This window comes from Marmota monax, unplaced genomic scaffold (assembly GCF_021218885.2).
Source record: "Marmota monax isolate L192 unplaced genomic scaffold, Marmota_monax_Labrador192_F-V1.1 WCK01_AAM20220418_F8-fsc00167, whole genome shotgun sequence".
Lineage (NCBI taxonomy): Eukaryota > Metazoa > Chordata > Mammalia > Rodentia > Sciuridae > Marmota > Marmota monax.
The window spans coordinates 3,360,783-3,380,141 of record NW_026694116.1 but is presented as its reverse complement, the minus strand read 5'-3'; the positions used below and the strand labels follow the sequence as shown (position 1 = coordinate 3,380,141).

Sequence of the window (19,359 nt, the reverse complement as noted above, 5' to 3'; positions counted from 1 at the left end):
CAGCTGGAGCCGGTGGGGGAACAAGGAGACAGAAGCGGGGACAGCCGGCCCACAGCGCGCCCAAACACAGACTATTTGGGGATTGTCTTATTTTTAGTTTGAAATCGGCCCACCCCACAGGACTGGAGGAACCTGTATCCCACTGGGCCAGGCCACAGCAGCCAGGGGCTTGTCACTCACAGGTCACCTCCGCCTGCTCATTCAGGGTGGGGATGGGACCAGACAGCCCGCAAGGCGGTCAGCAGTGCCCAGCCAAAGGGTGTCCAAGGCCTATGGCCGCAGGGAGGCTGCTTCCTGGACAGTTCTTCAGAGACGATTCAGAAGAACATCAGCTGGTCAGCTTCGATTCCCACTGATGATGTCCATGTGTCATTAGCGCCAATTAGGGGATTGTGGAGGCAAAGCGTTTGGCCTGGGGCACAGGTTGGTGGGAGGGCCACCAGGACAATTGAATTCCCACCAGACAAATGTGATTACGGGTGCAGCCTGGGCCCACCCCCACAGGGCCAGGGCATAAATGGCCAGGTGGGCTGCAAGCTCTCCCCAGCCATGCAGGCCACCAGCCGTCGGTGTCGCTGGGCCAGCATTCCCGGTCCCAACATGCGCGAGGCTGCCTCCATGTATGGCACAGCGGTGGCCATCTTTCTGGTCATCCTGGTGGCCGCTCTGCAGGGCTCAGTGCCCCCAGAGAGCCCCTTTCCTTACCATATCCCCCTGGACCCCGAGGGGACCCTGGAGCTCTCATGGAACGTCAGCTACGTCCAGGAGGATGTCCACTTCCAGCTCCTGGTTCGGGGGCTCAAGGCCGGGGTCCTGTTTGGGATGTCGGACCGTGGAGAGCTGGAGAACGCTGACCTCGTCGTGCTCTGGACAGATGGGGGCCGCTCCTACTTTGCGGTAGGTCTCCTCCCTCCTGGCGTTCAGACCCCTCCCCTCCCCAGTGCCCCCGACCTTCCTCCTGGCTCCCCCTCCTTGGTCCAGCAGAGGAAGGCTCCCCACTGCCTCTGTGCACTTGGGCTCACTCTGATCTGGGCGGGTCTGTGTCCCCAGCTTAGGCGTCGTGGGGACACTGACTTCAGGTAAAATGGGAAAGAGATGCTCTCTATGGTCCTTGGCTGCTCACTCCAAATAATGGGGTGTAGCAATCCCAAGGAGGTAACTGCAGCTGGTGCCCCACACCACACCTGAGCACACCCCACACAGGGGCCTGGCCCACGTGGTGGCCTGTGGTAGCACAGCCGGTGGCATGAGCACAGTGCAGGGACCTGCGCCACACATGGGGTGTCAGAACAGGAGTGGACGCCATCCCCACTCCCCAGCAGGGAACCAGCGCAGCCAGCCAAGCTCAGGCTGTTGGGGCGGGTTCGTGGCCCCATCCATTCAAAAGTCACCTCTACTCTTGCCTTCAAGTGTGGCAGAAGGGGACAACCCTCCTTCAAACTGAAGTGGCCATTGGGGCCCCAATAGGCTGCAGAGGTCTCCAGAGGAAGGGGGAAAGGGGCTGCCAGAGGACGGACTGGCCACCAGGGCCTCTGCAGATAAGCCCAGCTGGCTCCAGGACCTCGGCACAGGGGTCAAGAGCACGGGGGGCGGGGGGCCTGCCTGGATCTGAGCTGCACAGCCAGCTCCTGCTTGGGACAGGAGCTGGGGGAGGCTCATCCTCCATGGGTGGGTCACAGGAGCTGCTGACCAACACCCCTAGAGCCGGGCTCACCCCGTGCCTTCCTGCAGCCTGGCCTGCCGGCCAGACGCACACACTGGCCACTTCACAGGTGAGGCCAACTGGAGCCATTTCCTCAGGGTAGAGCTGGGCTGCATGGTGGCCTGGGTCACAGCCCACCCTGAGCCACAAGCCCTCTAGGGGCGCAGCTGAGCCCTGCTGCTTACAGTTTGTCCCGGATCTGGGCACAGGGCTCCTTTCTCGGGGAGCCGCACCTGCCGCGTTTCCCAGCTATGGGGGACCGGGAGCCTCCCCTTTCTGCACACCACCAGGTTCATCTGCACAACAAATTCCTATGAAAGCAAATGTGAGACTCGGGCTCCTCCCGCAGCAACCTGTTCACTTGGTATATTCTACATTTCCAGCCTCTGCCCAGGTCAAGCAGGTCCTCCTGCAGGTGACAGGGCCCCACGCAGGGGCTTCACTCTGCTGCTGTCCTTTAGGAAACACTGCAAAGTCTGTCCTCCTCCCTCCCTCCCTCCCTCCCTTCCCTCCCTCTCTCCCTCCATTCATTCATTCATCCCTTCCTTCCTTCCTTCCTTCCTTCCTTCCTTCCTTCCTTCCTTCCTTCCTTCCTTCCTCTCAAGGAAATGAAGAAACACGCTGTAGCCCCGGATGCAGGATTAAAAAGAAACACAACCAACTCCTTCTGGCAGGGGCCCGTGGCCTTCTTGAATCCAGAGAGGCCTGCTTGCTGGGGAAGGTTCTCCCCAGGTGCATTGCTGTCCCCTGCTCTGGCCTGGAGCCCATGATGTGTCCCTGAGCCTTGGAGCCCAGGGCCGGGGGAGCAATGGGAGAGGGAGACGGGGCCAGTGATCCAGGTTCCCCTTCTCCCTGGGCCTCAGTTCCCCTCTCCAGGCCAGGCTGGGTGGGCATGGGTGAAGTGAGAGACGCCTCGGGTGCAGTATTTGAGGTGGCACCTGCTCTCCTGCTTGCCTGAGTCGAGGGGCACCTGGAATGAGTGCCACCTTAAATGCTGCACCTGGTCCCCCTCTTCCTCCCCATCTGTCTCTCTCCTCCTGGCCCCATGACCCGCCCCTTCTAGAGCAGTGAGAGGTGGCCTGTGCCCTGGGGGAAGCCTCAGGCACTTTCTTAACAAGGCAGATTCCTGGGTCTCACCCCCGGGCCCAGGAACCTGATTCCCAGGGTGGCATTTGATAGCCCAGATTCAGGGCCACAGAGGAAAGAGGAAGAGGGTGGAGTGGGGCTCAGCCCCAACGTCCCCACGCGGAAGTAGACTTAGAAAGTGGTCGTGGGGACCAGGGGTGTGACCGAGTGGTAGAGCACTTGCCCAGCAGGCATGAGGCCCCGGATGTGACCCACAGAATCATTTTTAAAAAAAAGAGAAAGAAAGTGGATGAGGCCCCCACAGGGAGTGAGTGGGGAGCGGGGCCCAGAGGCTCCCCAGCCCTGCTGCAGTGTCCCTCCGATGGGCTCCTTCCCGCTCCGCCTGAGCCTGTTTCCGCAGGACGCTTGGAGTGACCAGAAGGGGCGGGTCCACCTGGACAACCATCAGGACTACCAGCTGCTGCAGGCACAGGGCACCCCGGACGGCCTGGTCCTGCTCTTCAAGAGACCCTTTGCCACCTGTGACCCCAAGGACTACCTCATCGAGGTAGGGAAGCCCTAGCCCAGGAGGGTGTGGGCTGCAGGACCACACCTGCATCCCAGGATCGGGCTGCCAGGTCTCCTCCTGCGAAGTCTGGGGCCTGGGCTGTCATGCAGAAAGCCAGCCGGGTGGCCCCAGTCCCCGGGTAGGTCAAGGCCGTGTGGGAGGGTCCTGCTCTGCCGGCAGCTCCAGAACCCTCAAAGAAGCAGCTCTTTGGGGATATGTAGCAACATGCTTTCTGGACGGGGGTCTTCCCACAGAACTCTAGCAGGGACTAGATCATGCACCGGGGCTTTCTCCCTGGCCCATCAATGTCAGTGGGATCTGGGAAAGGGCCAGGAAACCTGGCTTTCCAACCCGCCCTGTTGACAGCGTGCTGTGGACTCAGGCAGGCCCCTTTCTCCACCAGACCTCCATTTGCCCATGTGTGAAAGAGAGGGGGACAGCATGATCACATAAGACCCGAACGGGGCCAGGAGTCCAGGGCCAGGACACAGATCTCAAACACTGTGTGTTCCTTACGTTGCTCCAAGAGCCCCCGTCAGATAAAGGCAGTCCCCCTTGCCCTGGAAGACAAGACCCTTTGACTTGCTGGTCCACTCTGATGTCCACCATCCTGTGAATCCTTCAGCATGGCGGGGAAGACGGCTGGCAGTTTGTGCCCAGGTCTTGATTTACAGAGGAGCCACTAGTGCCATTGAGGGAGACGTTCCTGCGGTTCCTGGGGAGGGGGCCAGGACGGCGTGCTGGCCTGTGGGGAGCATCAGGCCTGGTAAAGGCAGAAGCAGGAGCCAGGAGAGGGCCAGGCAAGGGCGGGCTGGAGCTGGCAGCAGCACAGGCTGCTTTAGTCGGCTGTTACACGCTGTGACCAGAAGACCTGATGAGAGGCATTAGAGGGGGAGAAGGTTATTTGGGGCTCTTGGTTTTAGAGGTCTCAGTCCATAGGAAGCCAGCTCCTTTCCTTGGGGCTCAAGGTGAGGCAGGACATCATGGCAGAAGGATGTGGCAGGGGAAAGCAGGTAAGGACATGGCCACCAAGAAGCAGAGAGACAGAGGGAGAGAGAGACCCTCTCAAAAAGGACAAAACATAAACCCCAAAGGCACAGCCCCAGTGACCACCTCCTCCAGCCACGCTCTGTGACCTACAGTCACCCGGTTATCCCCACCAGGGGACTATTGCGCTGGCTGGGTCGAGGCCCCACCGCCTGACCATCCCACCGCCGAGCTTCCTGAATTGTCTCCCACTTGAGCTTTTCGAGGACACCTTATATCTAAACCATAATTGTCCACCCTTGGCCCCCCAAAGCTCACGCTTGTCTCACAATGTAAAGTGCGTTTAGTCCACTTTCAAGAGTCCCCCCAGTCTTCAGAGTTTCAGCATTACCCCAAGTCCACGTCCCCGAGACCCAAGGCAGACTGTCAGCATGAGCCCCTGTAAAAACCCAAGGCAAGTTCCATGGAGCCAGTACTTAAAGGCACCCGGTGAACATTCCCATCCCACAAGGCAGAAACAGGGGCATGGAAAGAGGGACAGCACAAAAGCAAGACCCAAACCAGCTGGCCAAAAGGTGCCTCAGCTCCACCTCCACACGTGGCCTGGGGCTCTTCTCCCCCAAGGGCGGGCTAGCCCCGCCCCCACGGCTTTGCTGGCTGCAGCCCACCTCCTCCCTGAGGGCCCCCTCTGCTGATCCCTGGGGCTTTTCTGGGCAGACGCCCACGTCACCTGGCAAACCTCTGCCTGTTGTCTTCTTTGCTTCTCTATTTGTCCCTTTGCACACATTAATTCCTCACAGGGACAAGTGAGTAGTTGTCCTCACCTCTGAAGGTGGATGGCACGTGGGTAGAAATCACACTGCATTTGATGCATGGTGCTGACAGGAGGTTCTGGGGTGGTCAGCTAGAGCCAGGCAGGGCCTCAAAGGTCCTATCGTCTGCAGAGCCCAGAGTGAAGCACGCCCCCTGGTGAGTGTGGCTGGGCAGGGACATGCCTCCCCTGTGGTGAGCAAGAGCCCACTCTGGGGGCTGAGTGAGCGACTGACTGGGCCCTGTCTGGGCTGCAGGATGGCACTGTCCACTTGGTGTATGGGATCCTGGAGGAGCCGTTCCAGTCGCTGGAGGCCATCAACATCTCAAGCCTGCACACGGGGCTGCAGCGGGTGCAGCTCCTGAAGCCTGAGGTCCCCACCCCACCGGTGCCTGCGGACACACGCACGATGGAGATCCGTGCCCCCGACGTCCTGATCCCCAGCGAGGAGACCACGTACTGGTGCTACATCACCGAGCTGCCACAGGGCTTCCCTCGGCACCACATTGTCATGGTAGGTGGGGTCCGGCCCGCTCTGCCCCGGGGCCAGGCCCCAGCAGTCCCTAGCCTGGAGGGTCGCGTCCTGCTAAGCAGACCTCCCAGTGCCTGGGCCTGGGGCCTGGGCTTCACCTCCGGTGGCAGTAGTCATCCTCTGGTCCCCTGTCACCGTCACCCCACCCCTCCCTGGGCCTCTGAGTGCCCAGGCTCCCTGCGGGAACAATAAACCAGGGTCTCGGGTCTTGCATCTGCCCTGGGTCGGGAACGGCCGTCCGGCTCTGTCTGTGCCAGGCCACCTCCTCACCCACGGCAGGGAAGCTTTGCTCAGAGCCCAGTTGCTCTACAAAGGACTCAGGACGGTGATGACCATAGCAATCCACAGTGGACCGTGGGCCTGGTTGGGGTGGCCGGGACTTCCTCACAGCGGTGACAAACATCGTGTATGGCCCCTGGGGAAGAAATGCAGCCCGGAGAGGGGCATCCAGAGTCGCATGCACAAGTGGCCAGGCTGTGTAGCAAGGCCTGGGGGCAGGCCCTACTCTGGGGACCCTGACTCCCCATGGAGCAGCATGGCCAGCGTCCTCGCCCAGACGTTGTCCCATACACGAGGACAAAGCTTTCCTGTCCCCCGTCAGGAGGTGGTCCCTGTGGTCCAGCTCTCTTCCTCCAGCTCCCTCCTCAGGCTCTGGACGAGGCTCTGGGAGCTGTCCCCTCCCTCCCCTTCCACAGATGGGCAGGTGGAGGCCCGCAGAGGCCAGTGGACGGGAGAGCGGGTGGGAGGTGTTGGGCTCCGGGGGCTCAGGGTGGCCTGTCCGTCTGCAGTACGAGCCCATCGTCACCGAGGGCAACGAGGCCCTGGTGCACCACATGGAGGTCTTCCAGTGCACGGCCACCTTCGAGAGCTTCCCCCACTTCAGCGGGCCCTGCGACTCCAAGATGAAGCCCCAGCGCCTCAGCTACTGCCGCCATGTGCTGGCCGCCTGGGCCCTGGGCGCGAAGGTGAGGGGCCCACGCCCAGCAGCCCGTCCTCCCCGGGCTGGGTCCTGCTCCCCGCACCTGGGCTTCCCCAGTGCTGCTGCCCCAAAGACCCCAAGAAGGGGGCTGTCGGGTGCTCCTGAGGCCACCGGGGCCTGAGCCCCAAGCAGCCCCAGGTGCCCATAGGAGGCCTGAGCCCTCGTTCCTCAGGGGCTGGGGCTTTCTCCAGCCCCAGGCACTTTTCCCTGCTCCGTGAACCTGGGAGCTGAGTTGCTTCCCCCTGGAGTTCGGGGTGTGGGCACAGCGTGGCCCCAGGGTGGCTGGAGGCAAGTGGGGTCTGCCTTTGTCAGTCCAGAGCCTGGCAGGTCCCCGTGGGATGTCGATGGCAGCAGATGAGGGTCACCCTAATCTAGGGTCCGGCCACACCATGCCCCAGCTCAGACCCCAGCACCTCGGCAGGGCTGCCCCGCTGTGGGTCTTCCTCCTCCGTCTGACTGTCCCCCTCTCCGCAGGCGTTCTACTACCCCGAGGAAGCTGGCCTTGCGTTTGGGGGCCCCGGGTCCTCCAGGTACCTCCGCCTCGAGGTCCACTACCACAACCCGCTGAAGATCCCAGGTAGGAGCGGAGGGCATCTGCAGGCCTGCTCTGCCCTCCTAGGAGCACTGGGGCTGGCCGTGCTTCCAGCCCAAAGTGTTGGCGGCATGAGCAGTGTGCTCAGAGAGGCACCCGCCCCAAGGCCCCCCAGCTGCGTGGCCTGTTGCCCCATGTGGCAGCCCTGCCCCGGGCCCTGTGCCCTCCAGATGGCACATCCCAGGTGCCAAGGCCGGGAGGTGTCTTCATCTCCACTGTGTAGATGAGGAAACCAAGGATTCTAGATGCAGGGACTAGGGGGCAGCGAGCAGGACCAGAGGACAAGAGGTCTAGTCCATGCCCCAGCCCTGGCCACACAGCCTCGAGGCCAGCCTGGTTCCCAGGCTGCCTCCAGACGGCGGGTCACTGGGATGCCAGGGTGGGGGCAGCCAGGCAGACACAGACCCTCTCCTTGCTCCACAGCAGAGCCAGAGGCTAGTTTGGGGTGTCAGCACTAGTCCAGCATTCAGGGGCAGCAGGACGGGGCCTGGGTGGAGGTTCCCTGGAAGTCCACCTTCTTGAGGTTAGAGGCAGCTCAGACCATCAGCTCCCCCATCCCTGACCACCACTGTTACTGAGGTCCTGCTGGTACCCACAGGCTATGGCCCTGGCCTCTCTAGAACAGGCTGGGCCAAGACAGGGCACCTGGCCATGGCAGGGTGACAGGACGTTCCAGGGTCAGCAGTGGTCCCTGCCAGAACCCTGTAATTGCCCCTGACCGCTGGGAGACACTGCCTCCAGGGCTGTCCCCAGGGCAGGGTCCTGGTCCCTGGGGGCCTTTCTGATTGTCCTTGTGTGCTTCTCAAAACACACGGAGGCAGAGCTGTCGAGGGTGTGAGCAGGCCGGGAGCTCCTGTCCACGTGCGCACACACCAGGGAGGGCCGACGGGGCTGGCTGGAAGGCTCCCCACTGCCTTTGGCAGGCAGGGGCTCCCAGCCTGGGGTTCTGCTCCTGGCCCAGAGGGCGGCATAGGTTTGGTAGCAGGACACAGTGGGGGCAGCTCAGTTGGTGCTGTTGAGCTTCTCAGCACCTCGACACTCAGAGGCCAAGTCCTCGTGGTCCCCCGGGTAGGTAGGCAGGGTGGGATCGCATCCTCCAACTTGTAGGGTGGACTTGAGAAGGGAGGAGGACCTGCCCTGGTCATCTTGCCAGGAAGTGACGGCGCGGGATTGAGGTCCTTTCCCAGCTCACGTCCTGGCCGAGGCTTCGGACAGCAGCCCGTGTTGTCCAGACTGGCCCGGGACCGTCTGGGTGGGACCACGCACCTCTGCCTCCTTCCTGCTTCACCCGCGGGGTGCGTGCCTAGGAAAAGCAGACGATGCGTTCAGTTCCGTCGGTGTTTGCGGAGGGCCCCATGTGCACGAGGGGCTGTTTCAGACTCGGAGAGGAACCTCAGGAAAGGAGGACACTCTCAAGGAGCTTCCAGAAGGAGATGAGACAGGCACACAGGCCCACGCAGCGGGGAGGCACAAGCCAAGTGTGAGGAAGCCCAAGAGGATGAGGTCCACGTGCGGGGGTGGCTTTATGGTGTCTAACACGGGCCTTGCTTTATGCGGAGAATCTCCTTACGGGAAGCAGCCAAGGGCTGCATTCCAGAGAGGGAAGGGTCTGTCATTGACAGGGAGACTGCTAAACAGAGCATGTTGGGAACACAGCTGGTCCAGCCTGGCTCAGAGCCGAGCTGGGGCAGAGGGTGGGATCTGCCTGATGGCCCTGTGCCTGAAGGTGGAGCAGCCAGAGCTGACCTCTAGGATGGGAATACCCTGGACACCATATCAGAAGCTGAGCAGATTTCCTTCTCCCTGTCGTACCAGCATCATCCACCATATGTAGCTCCTTTCCCTCTCTCCGCTCTCTTTCTCTCTGAATGACACTTATTGTCATTTGTGCCAGTGAGGAACAGAAATACCCTGATGGATGAGGGCTGTGAGGCTGGGGGACGTCCGTGCACCCAGTGCTCCCAGCTGCCGGTGACGGGGGCTGCGCTCAGCCGATGCCGCCCGAGGCTCTCTTCCCAGCTGCACACGCAGGGCTCTCGGCCCCCACTGCGCTATCTGCGGCGTGCAAAGAGCAGACACGCGGCTCAGGCCTTAGCATGATATGGGATTTATTGCTCATTTAAAACCTGAAAGCAAATGGATTTTCAAAAACTCCTTAAGCATCAGGGAAGTCTGTCTCCTCCTGATTATCTGGTGGTATTTATGGATCCTTTGCCAACATAAGGATGTTCCTGTCACCCTGTAAATCTGGAGATGGGCTGCTTTTTCTATAAATATCAAAATCCCCAAATTATCTCATTATTTAATCCCCATCTGAATTTTAACCCACCCCCTCCCCCTTTGTGTTATTATCCTCTGATGAACTCAGGCACAGACGCAGGAGCCGTTTGAGTCTGGCTGGGGGCCGGCAGGAGGGAGGAAGAGACTGGAGGGTGGCCCCAGGGAGCTGGGAGCCCGGGCTCTGGTCCCAGCCCCGCCAGGGCCTCCCATTCAGGATCCATCCTGTCTCCTCATGTGCACGTGGGGACCGTGACTCTGACCAGTGACAGGACAGTGAGGACAGTGCCTGGCCTGGGGAGACAGTGGCCCTGCACCCCTCTGTCCTGCTTTCTCCCACCCAGAAGTGCATCCGCACAAGGACCAGCAGAAGGCTGAGAGGAGAGGCCACTGCCTGCCCAGGGATGCCCACCAGGCTGAGGCTATCCATTGGCCTCTCCTGTGACTGGAACTTCCTACGTGGCTCATCACTGGATGCTCATTGAGAGTCGTGTCCTGTGACACAGAGCACCCCATCCACATCCCTTTCCCACACACCAAGGGGCACCAAGCCCTGGAGCCTCTCCTGCCCATCTCTGTTCCTACCAGTGTCCAGGGGCGTGGTCTGGCCACCCATCCGTGCAGCCCCAGTACAAGGCCCTTCACTGACCGACTTGCCCAGCGTGGCACCCTGGGAGGGGGTGAGGGCTGCTGCAGGACGTGTGGCTATGTGGCTGCTCCTGTGGATCTAGCATCCCAGACCCCTGCCCACCAGCCCCTTCCCAGGGAGTCCAGGGACTCGCCAAACCTCAGAGGACCCCCAGGTGCAGGCAAAGCAATCAGGAGACACAAGGTCTCCTTGGGAAGAGGTTCTGTGAGCCCTGTGGACCGAGTGAGGCTGGAGGCTCATGCAGACTCACAGCAGCCCCGCCCCAGCCCAGGCTCCTGCTCAGGACCCCTCGGCCAGCCGTCACCCCGGAGGACAGTGACGTGGTCCACCAGCTTTGGTAGAAAGGACAGCTGTTTGCACATGGGTGTCCCATGTGTGCACTGAGACCCTGGGTCCACAGGAGTGGGAACAAAAGCTGGGCTCTTGGCAGATCAGGCGGGGTCAGCAGGTGTGAGGTGTGGCTCTCCTAAGGGAAGCTGGGGTCCTAAGCGCAATTTGTGCCCAGGGCTGCTGAGGGGCCTCTGCCAACCGTGTCCCCCTTCTCTTAGGCCGGCGCGACTCCTCGGGCATCCGGCTCTACTACACAGCCACGCTGCGGCGCTTTGACGCAGGGATCATGGAGCTGGGCCTAGTGTACACACCCGTGATGGCCATCCCCCCACAGGAGACCGCCTTCGTCCTGACCGGCTACTGCACGGACAAGTGCACCCAGCTGGTGAGTGGGGCCAGCAGGGTGGCCAGGGTGGGCGGCCGGGTACCGAGGTTCCCAGATCCCAAGGGTGTTGGTGCATCTGCATCTGCCTCCCCAGCATTGATGGGGCTCTGCCCAAGCACCCAGGTGCCCACGTGCCCAGGTGCCTGCGTGCCCAGGTGCCCGCATGCCCAGCTTCCATGACCTGCACTTTAAAGTGCACTTTCCTTCCATGAGGAGGCCCCCACACACTCACCCCCAGGAACGCAGGTGATGTCCCCAAGGACAAGCTCTCTGCACCCCTCCCGAGATGCCCTCACCGCTCCTCGTGCCCTCCGGGGCTTTCTCTTACATGTTGACTCACACCTTCAGAGGTCACGGGAATGTACAGTCTTGTTTTACATTTAAAAAACATCGACTCCAGTGGCTCAGGAGGCTAAGGCAGGAGGATCACAAGCTCAAAGCCAGCCTCAGCAACTTAGCAAGTCTCTAAGCAACTTGGCAAGAGCCTGTCTCAAAATACAGAATAAAAAGGGCTGGGATGTGGCTCGGTGGTTCAGCGCCCCTGGGTGGTTCAATCCCCAGCACCAAAAAGAGAGGAAAAAACATAACACCGCGTTGAGAAGTTGACAGTAGTTTATAGATTGCTGGGTGAATTGAGTCCTGGGACTCGCCTTCAGCCTCTGGGTAACACCCCCGGCCCCCCAGTGGGAGGCTTCTCTAGGAACCTGACCAGAGTGGGGCTGGGAGGCGGCAGGGCACCCAGCATGCCCCGGGCTCTGCGGGCACAGGGCACAGGCTGCACTGAGTGCACTAGCCCCGAGGCCCGGCTCAGGCTCCCTCGCCTGCCTTCCTGGGCCGGGCTGGGCCCGTGTCCCACCCACAGAGAAGCTGCAGGGACATTTCCTGTGTGTGGGGAAACGTGGGTCAGAGGTCGAGACTCGACCTGCCCTCAGAACACATCTCCAAAGGGCCGCAGAAAGCCCTCCCCAGGCTTTGGCCCACGTGGAAGGAGATGCCCCGACCGACATGTTGTCCATCTCTTGAATGTCTTCCGGCCACCTGGGAGGCGGACACGGCCATGCCGCTCAGGGTCCCTCCGGGCCTCCCAGGGCTGGGCCTCCTTGGGCCTGTGCCCACTGTTCTTCTTTCCTGGAGTCTGGGCTCCCAGGCTTGGCCCGGCTTCTCCCACGGGCCTGGCCTCTTGCCACCGCTGTTTCCGGGGGCTTTTGGATAACGGGGTGCCACTTCACAGTCTGTTGTAAACATTGGACTCTGCTTCCCAGTGAGTGGCAGGTAAATGTCCTGGTGCCCATTTCACAATGGGGGAGACAGAGCCTGCGGAGGCCATGTCCCCAGCAGCCCCAGGGTGAGGTGGGAGGCAGGTCTGGGTGACTCCAGGGCTGTGCCTCTGGGCAGCAGCAGCTTCGAAGTGGGGGTCACAATGGTTTCCTGCCCTGCCTCGCATACTGTCTTCCACCCCCAAGGTCCCCGTTGGGGATATTCCTTTCCCTGTCTGTAGAAGGCTCTTTGGCCTCGGGCTGGCCTCACCTCCTCAGGGTTCACTGGGCAAAAGTGACCGCGGCCCTGCCTACTGTGGGGGGCTGAGGTCCCTTGGACCCCTCTTACCTGGAGACCACCCATCCAGCCTCAGGAATGCAGACCGGCCTTCTACTAGAGTGTCCAGGTGGAAGTGACCCAGCTCTTTTTGAAAAATCACATCTATGTGGATGGCTTCCTGAAGGTGACGCTCTCGGAGTGTCTTGTCCCTCCGGGGCCACACGCCCGGCTGTCAGAGCCTGTGGTCTAGACACCTGTAGTCAGGCAGAAAAGCCGAGAGGTACCCTGTTGGGACGCCATCCCCAGGAAGCACGCTCCTTCCTGCACCTGCACAGACCAGCACCTCTAGCCAGTGGACAGTGTCAGGAGGCCAAAGGGTCCCCGACAGGCCCTGAGGGTCCCCAGTGCTCACAGCACTGCAAGCACACAAGTCTCACTGATCGAAGGGCAGGGCCAGTGGCCAGTGGCAGCAAGACAGGAGACCAACCCGACCAGAGGAAGAGCCAGACGGAAGCCGAGAGCACGTCCTGACCGCTCCTCCCGCCCGCAGGCCCTACCTTCCTCGGGGGTCCACATCTTCGCCTCTCAACTCCACACGCATCTGACCGGGAGGAAGGTGGTCACCGTGTTGGTCCGGGACGGCCGGGAGACAGAGATTGTGAACAGGGACAACCACTACAGCCCTCACTTCCAGGTAGGGGGGAGGGGTCACGCCTCCTTCCGTTTCCGCTGAGGGGCGCTATGCTGGGGCATCTTCCCCAGCCCCTTGGTGTTGGTCTGGGGAGGGCCTGCCACATGCCACCAGGACCAGGGAGAGACACATCCTGGACAGCTGCCTTCTGGCCCCAGGCTCACCCGCTGACCAGAGCCCACACTTAGCCAAGCCTGGCAGCCCTGGGGAGGCCAGATCAGAGCCGACTCCCAGGGGGAAGTTAATGGAGGAGGGCCAGAGCCCTCTGACGCCCCCTTTTCCCCCATGCCAGGAGATCCGCATGTTGAAGAAGGTCGTGTCTGTCCATCAGGTGAGTGCCCGGGCAGGCTGGCCGGAGTGGGGGGTGTTTTCCCTGGAGGAGGGAGACAGACGGTGATGGGGAAGGGAAATCCACAGGGCAGGGCAGAGAGCCATGGGTAGCATGGGACCTGGGCCACCTCAGGTGGGACACATGGTGCTGCATAGAGGGCATCAGAAAGGAACACTGAGGGCATCAGAGAGGTGGGTGTCCTCCAGCTTGGTCAGCAGAACTCCAAGTCCATAGCTTTCAGGCAGAGGTGAGAGTATTGAGGTAGGACGGCTGGTAGCACCCAAGGCAAACCCTGTCCAGGTGGGGACTCGGGCTGTGAGGTGACCAGCCAACCTGCACGCCCCTGGGCCAGGCCCTAACCACAGCCAGGCCCTAACCACACCCCCGAGGGCTGGCATCCATGTGGACACTCAGATTGCGCTCCTGTGTACAGGGCTTCCTCGTGGTGGGCAAGTGGCACACTGACTCTCACAGGGGTGGGCCACATGTGGACCCAGCGCCTGCCCCCGGTTGGCGGTGCTGACCCATCACTGGCTTGTTCCAGGGAGACGTGCTCATCACTTCTTGCACATACAACACAGAGGACAGGAAGCTGGCCACTGTGGTAAGTCCCCCACCCCCAGCTGCCTTCCTGGAGCACAACGGGGGGGGGGGCGCCTACTTCCTGACACTGCCCCTGGCCGAGTCCCACCTCCTCCAGAGGGAGCGGGTCCCTCCCTCTCTCCTTCCATCAACCACCATTCTCAGTCTGGTCCCAGGCCGTGGCGTTGGCAGCCCCAGGCAGTGTGTTAGCTGGGCAAACCTCAGCCGCGCCAGCCCCTTTGAGTGGGGAATGTGGTGGTAGCGCCAGCTCTGCCCGGCACAAGCTCCGCTGGCTGCTCCGCTGCCGACTCAGAGCTCCCACAGAGGCCGTGTTGGCACCTGTGTGCCCGGCACTGGGCTGGGTGTGGGAGGAGCCAGGAGGCCCTGTGGGGCCGAGTCCACCGGGGCACCAAACCACTGGCCCTAAGTGACAAGCAGCATCATAGTAGAAACAGAAAAGCAGAGAGTGGCCCGGGAGCTAGGGCCACGGAAACCTCACCACCAAAGCGGCACCACACGGAGACCAGAGAAGGTGGAGGTGGCAAGGTGGAGAGGGTGGTGGCAGCCTCCGGGGGGCAGGCTGTGTGCAGGAAGGCCCAGGGGACGGAGACGGATGGAGGGCGTTGGCCGGGGAGGGTAGAAGCACGGATGGGCATCAGTGGGCACGGGTGACTGGAGACTGCAGGGATGTGAAGGCCTCATTCTGGCGGGGTTGTGGGCAGCCCAAGGAGGGGGAGCAGCTGATGGGAAGGACCTCCTCAAGGACAGGTGAGACGGTGGCGAGAACGTGGTCTCCGCTGGGCAGGCGGGGCAGTGGGTCTAGCCTGCTGGCTTGGCATGGCAGCAGGCAGGACTCATCCGTGAGTCCCGAGGTTCAGGGGACCAGACCTGGGTGGCATCCCACCCAGCACCTGAGCCCTCGACTCTGCCCCCACCCTGATGCAGCAGCGCACGGTCAGTCCATCTCTGTGACTAGGTCACGGCTATCTTTGATGGCATCACGGAGCTGTGATCCACCGCCACACCACTCGCTCATGTAGGTCCCTGATCCAGTGACCTTGGTACAGCCCCCGACACCCCCAGCCATGCCCACAGCCAATGTTAGAGGCCCTCACCACCCCGGAAGAAACTCACCCTGAGCTGTCGCCCTGCAGGCCCTGCCCAGCCTGGCTACTCTGCTTGCCTTCTGCCTCTGGAGTGGCCAATCTGGGTAGTTCTCGTAACTGGCCTAGGACCGTGTGGCCTCTGGGCCTGGCCTCCTGCTCTGGGCAGTTTCCAGTTCTGTCCATGTTGCAGGGCATTGGGATCCAACAGAGCTCAGCTTGCCCATGCTCTGCTCCCACGAGGTGGCACGTCACCGTGATGTGTCCGTCAGTGGGTGGCCTTGTCCTCTCCACCCCTACTTAGCAGGAGTCTCTGCTCCGTCCTGGGAGCCACAGAGGCCCAGAGCGGGAAGACGCTGGCCCAGGGTCTCGGGCTGAGGTCTGCTGGGTCTAACCCGGGCCCTGAGGCTGTGCTGCTCCTGCCTCCCTGCTCCCTCTGGATCTGGGGACAACTTCTCTGGGTTCAGGGCCACAGCTCGGAGGCCAGGGAGCTTTGCAGGCACCCACCGAGGCTTGGAGGTAGCCGACTGCTCTGGGGCAGGGCTCCAACACATCCCACCTGCTGGGCTTCACGAGGCCCGGCCCTAACGGGGCAGGCTGTCCTGTGCCAGGCAGCCTCACACCATGTGCCTCTAGGCAGGAGCTCCTTGTGCACTGGACAGTGAGCGTCCAGAGGCAGAGCCATGCAGGTGAGGGCTGGGCAGCTGGAGGCCAGGAGAGGCTTCTGGCCACTGTCAGAGCCAAGCTGTGGGAGTGACCGATGGCCAGTGGCTGTTGGCGGTGGAAGGGTGCTCCTTACTTGCTGCCCTTGCTAGAAGCCCCAGGGACAGCTCCTGGCCACCATCCTGCTGCCATGGACTTTGAAGCCAGCCCAGGGCTGCCCCTCGTCCTCCCCGAGATCCGCTACCTACAGCCATGGACGGGCATAACAGCGGCCCTGTCCGCGGCCCCGTCCCCTCATCAGGGCACCATCACCACTAGTGTGGGTTTACTGATGCTTGTTGGCCGCCTGCGCCTGCCAAGGAAGGGAGCCTGTGGGGCGGGACTCTGTCCCCTGCTCCATGGGGTGGGGGTGCGCTGCCCGACACTGTGCTGCCAGCAGGCGCAGATGCGGGCACAGTGTGCATGGGAAACTGCTGGGGACCACGGGCAGGGTGACGGCCAGGCTGACGGGTCTCCTTGGCCTTGCAGGGCGGCTTTGGGATCCTGGAGGAGATGTGCGTCAACTATGTGCACTACTACCCCCAGACCCACCTGGAGCTGTGCAAGAGCGCCGTGGACCCCGGCTTCCTGCAGAAGTACTTCCACCTGGTGAACAGGCGAGTGTCCTGACTCTGCCCCAGGGACCGTGGCGGGACCCAGGCTGCTTCTTGGAGCAGGGTGGCACTCAGGAGGTGCCAGTGACAGTGACAGAATCACTAGTCAGTCCCCTGGCTGCGACCAGCTGGTGCAGGCCAGGGACAAGCCCACTGCCAGCGTGGAGGGGCCAGGACACTGGGCTGGGGAGCAGGTGGCACGGGGCCACCGGCGGGCCTCACCTGCATCCTGCGGGCTCCCTGTCATCTCCCGCACTGTCCCCGCCAGGTTCAACAGCGAGGACGTCTGCACCTGCCCCCAGGCCACCGTCCCGCAGCAGTTTGCCTCCGTGCCCTGGAACTCCTTCAGCCGCGACGTGCTGAGGGCGCTCTACGCCTTCGCGCCCATCTCCATGCACTGCAACAGGTCCTCGGCCGTCCGCTTCCAGGTAGCCCTGGCCTCTCCACCTCCAAGGCCAGCCAGCACCCGCCACTGCCCACACCACGCGCCCAGGTCTCCCCAGGCCCGAGGAGGGCCCCGGCGGGCGAGGGGCCCGCACCCCAAACAGCTGACTTGAAGCACTCGCGGGAGGGATGGAGAAAACCACCAGGGGGACAGGCCAGATGGACGGACAGCAGGGAGCAGAGGCCCCTGGGAGACAGCTGATGTGGGGTGTGAGCGGGCACCAGCAGCTTCCCACGAGCCTAAAAATACAGCGCTGGGGGCGGGGGCAGCAGACACCCCAGTCTGCAGCCCAAGCAGGCTCCTCCGCCTACAGGGATCCAACGGCACTTAATTCGTGCCCAGCCGAGCAGCCTGCGGCCAAGCTGCTGGCCGGGAGGCCAGGGCCATGCTGAGCTGGGCGCCGGGACATCTGGGAAGCTGGCCTCTCCTGGGGTTCTGGGGAGCTGGATTAACTTCTAGATCACACAATCCAGCACCCCGGGCAGGGCTGGCCAGCAGGGCGGGAGAAAACGCTCTGACGCGGCCTCTCCTCCTTCGGAACAAGGCCTGGACCTCAGAGCCTGCATGGGGCTGGAGCGCTGCGTTAGGGTGGGGATTACGTGGGGGTCTGGGGGCTCCTAGGCTCCCAAAGGGGCGTGGGGGGGAGCATTCAACCCAGGAGGGCACCCCAAGGGCAGCTTAGAGGAATGGGAGTCCAGTCTAGGTCGAGAGGAGTGTGCGGGTAAGACAGGAGGCTGCTGGGCACCTGCCCGCCTGAGCCTCAGCCTGCTCTGTGCCTTCCTTGCAGGGGGAATGGGACCTGCAGCCGCTGCCTAAGATTGTCTCCACCCTGGAAGAGCCCACCCCGCACTGCCCCACCCATGGGACCCAGAGCCCCGCTGGCCCCACGGTGGTCAACATTGGTCGTGGCAAAGCTTGAAAGGGAGCCTCCAACCCTCCTCCCTGTGTCCCAGTGGCCCACCCAGCCCTGTCCATCCGCATGCTTGAAGCCCCCCCAGGGGACCCCCAGTGCAGTGCTGAGTGCCAGGTGAAGGGGTTGGACCAAGCCCCTGCCTGAGACCTGGGCCACACCAGCCTCCTCCCCCAGACCCCTGCATGGCCCGGAGGCTCCCTGTTGACCTGCCCTGGACTGGGTAGACACAGCTGTGTCCACCCCTGCTGACCCAGTCAGGATGAGCCCCGCGGGGGCCTTGCCTGGGGTCCACAAGTCCTGCTGCCTCCTGGGAGAGCCAGGCTCCCCTGCGACCCGCGGCCCCGCCCTGCTGGTCCCGCTGGGGGCTGGTGTCCCTGTGTACAGTGACAGCTCTACTAAACATGGCCCTGCAGAGCAGCTCCTGTGTCCCGGTGGGCGGCTCCCCTGCCAAGGGGCAGGACGGGCCATCAGCTAGTTAGAGGCTTGCGCGGGGAAATTGCTCCGCTGTGGAGTAAACAGATATTTTCGCCCACCTAAAGGGAAGGCCCAAGAACTGCCTCCTCCCCCTGAAGGGAGACGGCGCAGGCAGGCGGGCATCCTGGCTCTGGCTCCCTGGGGAAAAGGAGCCGTGAGCGCGGCAGAACCAGAACTGCCTCCCCCTCAGGGAGACCTGGGCCGGCCTGCCACCTGTGTGACCCTCCGTCTCCTCGTCCGTCAAATGGAGGGAAGGCGTGCCAGCTGAGGGAGAGGGTGTTAACAGTTACCACTGGCTGGGTGGGGACGCTGTGCCAGGGCTGCCACGCTGTTGGAGCCAAGCCTTTTCCCTGGGGCGAGGGGGAGCCGGGCCCTGTGGGGGTCAGTGTCCACTGCTCTGGGCAGCTCCCTGTCTGAGGTCAAGCTCAACTCCTTGAAGGTCCCTGGAGAGAGTGACAGATGCTGCTCTGTCCAGTCAGTCAGTCCAGCAAGACGCTGCGGCGGGGGCAGGGTGGGGGACAGGGCGGGCGAAGGACGGCGGGGCCTTCCACAGACAGCAGCCGGTGGCGGCCAGCCTTCCGCAGGGCACTCCGTTACAGGGAGTCACGCACCCAGACGCTCTGTACCGCGGGGATAAACCACGGCTCCTGGCGGCCATAAGTCGTGGGGAGAAACTGCTGCCTAATGCCAGGCCCCGACAGCACCCAGAGAGCCGGCTCCGCCGCTGTCCGGGCCACTGTCGTCTCACAGCCGGGTGACAGGTGGGGCACCTCCCTGCGGGGGCTGGCCCTCCCTCTGGTCCTGCCTGGTGGCTGCCCCCCAAACACCAGACAGCCCAGAGCTGCTGTGACACTCGGGGCCACAGGGCCAACTGGCCCTCCAAGTCCCAAGAGCACTGTGGCCCCCACACTGCCTCCCTCACGGGGCAGCAGAGAAGGGCCAGAGCCAGCTTGACCCCACGTCCCCAGAGGACTGCAGCCAGATCCACCCGGTCCTAGAGCTTCCGACCCCTCAGACACCAGCAGACGCACAGTCCCCACCTCCCGACCTCCTGCTGGAGCAGCCTGGGGCAGCACAGGGCCAGGGCCAGG

At 62.7% G+C, this 19,359-nt stretch overlaps 1 protein-coding gene and 1 long non-coding RNA gene across 2 annotated transcripts; one reads left to right on the top strand and one right to left on the bottom strand.

Moving 5' to 3' along the window:
* Window positions 1-549: 549 nt before the first annotated feature.
* On the top strand, window positions 550-18,206 carry Dbh (dopamine beta-hydroxylase). The gene is made up of 12 exons (XM_046465686.1): window positions 550-897; window positions 3,189-3,335; window positions 5,390-5,647; window positions 6,454-6,630; window positions 7,119-7,221; window positions 10,711-10,877; window positions 12,964-13,107; window positions 13,397-13,435; window positions 13,980-14,039; window positions 16,312-16,439; window positions 16,705-16,864; window positions 17,669-18,206. Exons 1-12 carry the CDS (start codon window positions 550-552, stop codon window positions 17,798-17,800), a joined length of 1,863 nt encoding a protein of 620 aa, XP_046321642.1. The 3' UTR covers window positions 17,801-18,206.
* On the bottom strand, window positions 11,472-18,026 carry LOC124107542 (uncharacterized). The gene is made up of 2 exons (XR_006856458.2): window positions 12,971-18,026; window positions 11,472-12,667 (listed from the first exon to the last, which is right to left on the bottom strand). It is a non-coding gene; the product is annotated as an uncharacterized LOC124107542 (long non-coding RNA).
* Window positions 18,207-19,359: the final 1,153 nt, after the last annotated feature.